General features: G+C 48.3%; 1 protein-coding gene across 1 annotated transcript; it reads left to right on the top strand.

Moving 5' to 3' along the window:
- Window positions 1-286: 286 nt before the first annotated feature.
- On the top strand, window positions 287-2305 carry LOC123168909 (uncharacterized). Its single transcript, XM_044586769.1, has 3 exons — window positions 287-857; window positions 997-1291; window positions 1959-2305. The coding sequence occupies exons 1-3, from the start codon at window positions 381-383 to the stop codon at window positions 1997-1999; spliced, it is 813 nt and encodes a 270-aa protein (XP_044442704.1). The 5' UTR covers window positions 287-380; the 3' UTR covers window positions 2000-2305.
- The last annotated feature ends 687 nt before the right edge of the window (window positions 2306-2992 follow it).

Here is a 2992-nt window from a genome sequence, read left to right as displayed (position 1 = left end):
CATGCTCTTTGTAGACATGACCAAACATGCCACAGGCTGTACACCAATCCGGTAGCCTCACGTACTTTACAACGACTAACTCGCTGAGGTGAGCGTAGAATAGGGATTTTGCGCCGCGGGTGTGTTAAGGAATCGGGGCAAAAGGAAACAAATCATGTGGGCCTCTACAGGAGGTTGCACGCAGGAATGTGTGGGCTGGGCCTGCAAGCCCACTACACGACCATGGCGACGCGGCAGGCACCTTGAAATACCCCGCCTTGGCGCCCGAAAGTAACCGTCCCAACCAACAGCCTTCGCTCCTCCTCTTCTCCCCGTCGCCGGAGCGCCAAGAAACCAAGAACCCACCGCGCGCCTCTGCTCTCCTGCGTCACCGGCGAGCGATGGAGCAGTTCCAGGACGGCCACCACGTGCGGCTGCGGAGCCGCGAGCGCGGCACGTACCTGCACGCCGACGACGACGGGCTTGGCGTCTCTCTCCACCACCGCCGGGCGTCGATGAACACGGCGTGGGCGGTGCACATCTACCAGGGAGATGGAAACAACCAGTACGTGCTCCTCCACAGCGCCGCCTACGGCCGCTACCTCGGCGCCACGGACGCGCCGGCGCCGCGAGGCCACAGCGGGCGCCGCGTCGAGCAGTGCGACTACGAGCCCTGGGAGGAGATGGCCATCAGGTGGCAGGTCGTCAGGATCGGCTCGGGGGACGATATCCTGCTCCGCCAGGTCGCCGGCCGCCTCCGCGCCAACGGGAAGTATCTCAGCGTCGACGGCTTCAACAGCGTCGGCCCGATGATGCACTGGGTCGTGGAGCGCATCCCCGCCAGGGAGGACACGCCTCGCCTTGCAGCTCCGACTGGGGTGAGTCCGCCATGCCCGCTTCTTGATTCTTCCCGATCGAATTGGGTTCTTGGATGTAGTTACAATTGGGGATTGCAATTCTTGGCATCTTGCAAAATTTGCAAATCTTGATCGCATTTGTGTTTCCGATCAACTGCAGCTCCGCTTCCCCAGAAGCCTCGCCTTCCTGTTGCCGTGGCGGGTGATCCAGTACGAGCAGGCCGGCGCCGACGAGCCCAACGCCAACTTCGCCTGGGCCTCACTCGTATTCAGGGGCAGGTCCGCGTTCCACCTGAGGAAGAAGCTGGCCCGCCGGCTGGATGCCGCCATGGACGCCTGCAACCTCGTCATGTGCGTCCGAGCGGGTACGCACGGGCGGCCTACCCCACTGCTCGTCGATCTGCCCCACAGCGACGAGACCCTCGACATCGTCGTCGTCATGGCCGGGACGCCAGGTGAGACGCGCCATTCCCAGCTTCCTAGTTCCTATTTTAATCTTCTGTTTACTGAAACTGTCTGAACAACAGTTCACTGAAACTGTTGTATTCTGCAACTGCTGCTAATCTTCAGTTAGGAATGGGGAGTTGTATGGACTGTTGTAGTATTAGATATAAGTAGGGAGTTGAATGGAAATAGTTAGTATATATAATTGCATTATGCCTGCTGTAAAAATGCTAGAAGGTAATCAAAATCCAGTTTGTTTGGGGATAAATCATAACATATTCACATTAAACTCTGACACAGAAAATATTTGTTTTCAGAGTACTGTCCTTGATACAAATAATTCAGTTTTCCCATTCGGCACTATTTGTCGCTTGTAGAATCTTTGGAACTTAGATACCCAACTCAGTCAAATTTTTTGTACTGTAAATTCTGTTTCGTTTAGTACTATATAAATTCTTTGAACATGTAACCCAAATTCAGGTTAATCCTACAGTATTTCATGAAATCTGTCTTTCAGGTTTTTTGCACATTATATTGTTGTTTTTCAGGCTTTTTGTGCACAATCCTACAGTTATTCATTAATTCTGCAAAACAGTGTATTTAAATTATCGATCTTCTCAAACTGTTGCACTACCTGTGACATGATGCCTAACTTCCTCACTTTCTGTTCTAATTCAGCCCACGCAGACCTGCGGTACCCGAATGTCAATGCAGAGTAGAGAAAGATAAGAGCGGGACTCCTGACCGTCGACCGTCCACCTCTTCAAAAGTGTCACCGTCTCGGACACTATGACATGAGAATTCAGAACTGCATTTTTCATTGAGATATAGGTTTAGGAAGCGCCTCTTGTGTCTGCTAGCATAGATAAACTTGATTCATTCTCCAGACAGGAGGAACCTCTCCCTTGTGGTTCTAAATTTCAGAACCTGTGCAAAGAAATGATTGCGTTCTTATTCTTGCTGCTACTTCAGGGTTGCCTCTGTAATTTCTGTTTGGTTTAGTACTATAAATTCTTTGAACAGTTATGCAATGGCATTGGTTTGTAATGGTTGTCTTCTTATTCTTGCTGCTACTTCAGCATTTGAATCGCCAAGTGCATTTGAATGTTACTTGTTTCCCTTAGATGCCAGCGCTACCGTTTCAAGTTTCAGTCATTCAGCAGAAAATGAAGTTTGCAAGATATGTACTGGTCGATATTATTTGCTGCATTGACATGATCTTTTGGGATTTATTTTAATGAAGCACTGATCAGCTTGTGGTGGAAGACAATGCTAATCTTCAGTTAGGAGTTTACTGAAACTGTATTAGATATAAGTAGAAGGAGTTGAATAGAAGTAGTTGGTATTTACATTATGCCTGTTGTACAGATGCTAGAAGGTGATCTGAAGCTAAACTGGTCGTTGGGGAGAAAATCATTACTTAAGTCACATATTAACACTAAACCTTGATACAGAAATTTTTGGTTTCATACGACTGGCACAGATAATTAAATTTCCCCATTTGGATCTCAGAAACCCAACTTAGTCACGTACTCACGTTATGTGTTTTCAGCCTTAAAGAGAAGATACAGATTTCTGGTTGATTTAGCATACTGTACATTTTTTGAACAACGTTGCAACCCAAATTCTGGTTATATTGATGATACCAAATTCAGGTTGTTTTCCAGGTTTTGTACATAAGCTGTCTTCTTTGTCAATTATCCAATACAGTG

This window comes from Triticum aestivum, chromosome 7D (assembly GCF_018294505.1).
Source record: "Triticum aestivum cultivar Chinese Spring chromosome 7D, IWGSC CS RefSeq v2.1, whole genome shotgun sequence".
Classification (NCBI taxonomy): Eukaryota; Viridiplantae; Streptophyta; class Magnoliopsida; order Poales; family Poaceae; genus Triticum; species Triticum aestivum.
The sequence above is the reverse complement of the archived record's forward strand: the minus strand, read 5'-3'. Positions and strand labels throughout refer to the sequence as shown.

Coding starts and splice junctions, on each gene's coding strand:
- LOC123168909 (XM_044586769.1), top strand. CDS start 381: ATGGAGCAGTTCCAGGACGGCCACCACGTGCGGCTGCGGAGCCGCGAG. Junction 858..996: donor GCCTTGCAGCTCCGACTGGG/GTGAGTCCGCCA, acceptor GATCAACTGCAG/CTCCGCTTCCCCAGAAGCCT. Junction 1,292..1,958: donor CGTCATGGCCGGGACGCCAG/GTGAGACGCGCC, acceptor GTTCTAATTCAG/CCCACGCAGACCTGCGGTAC.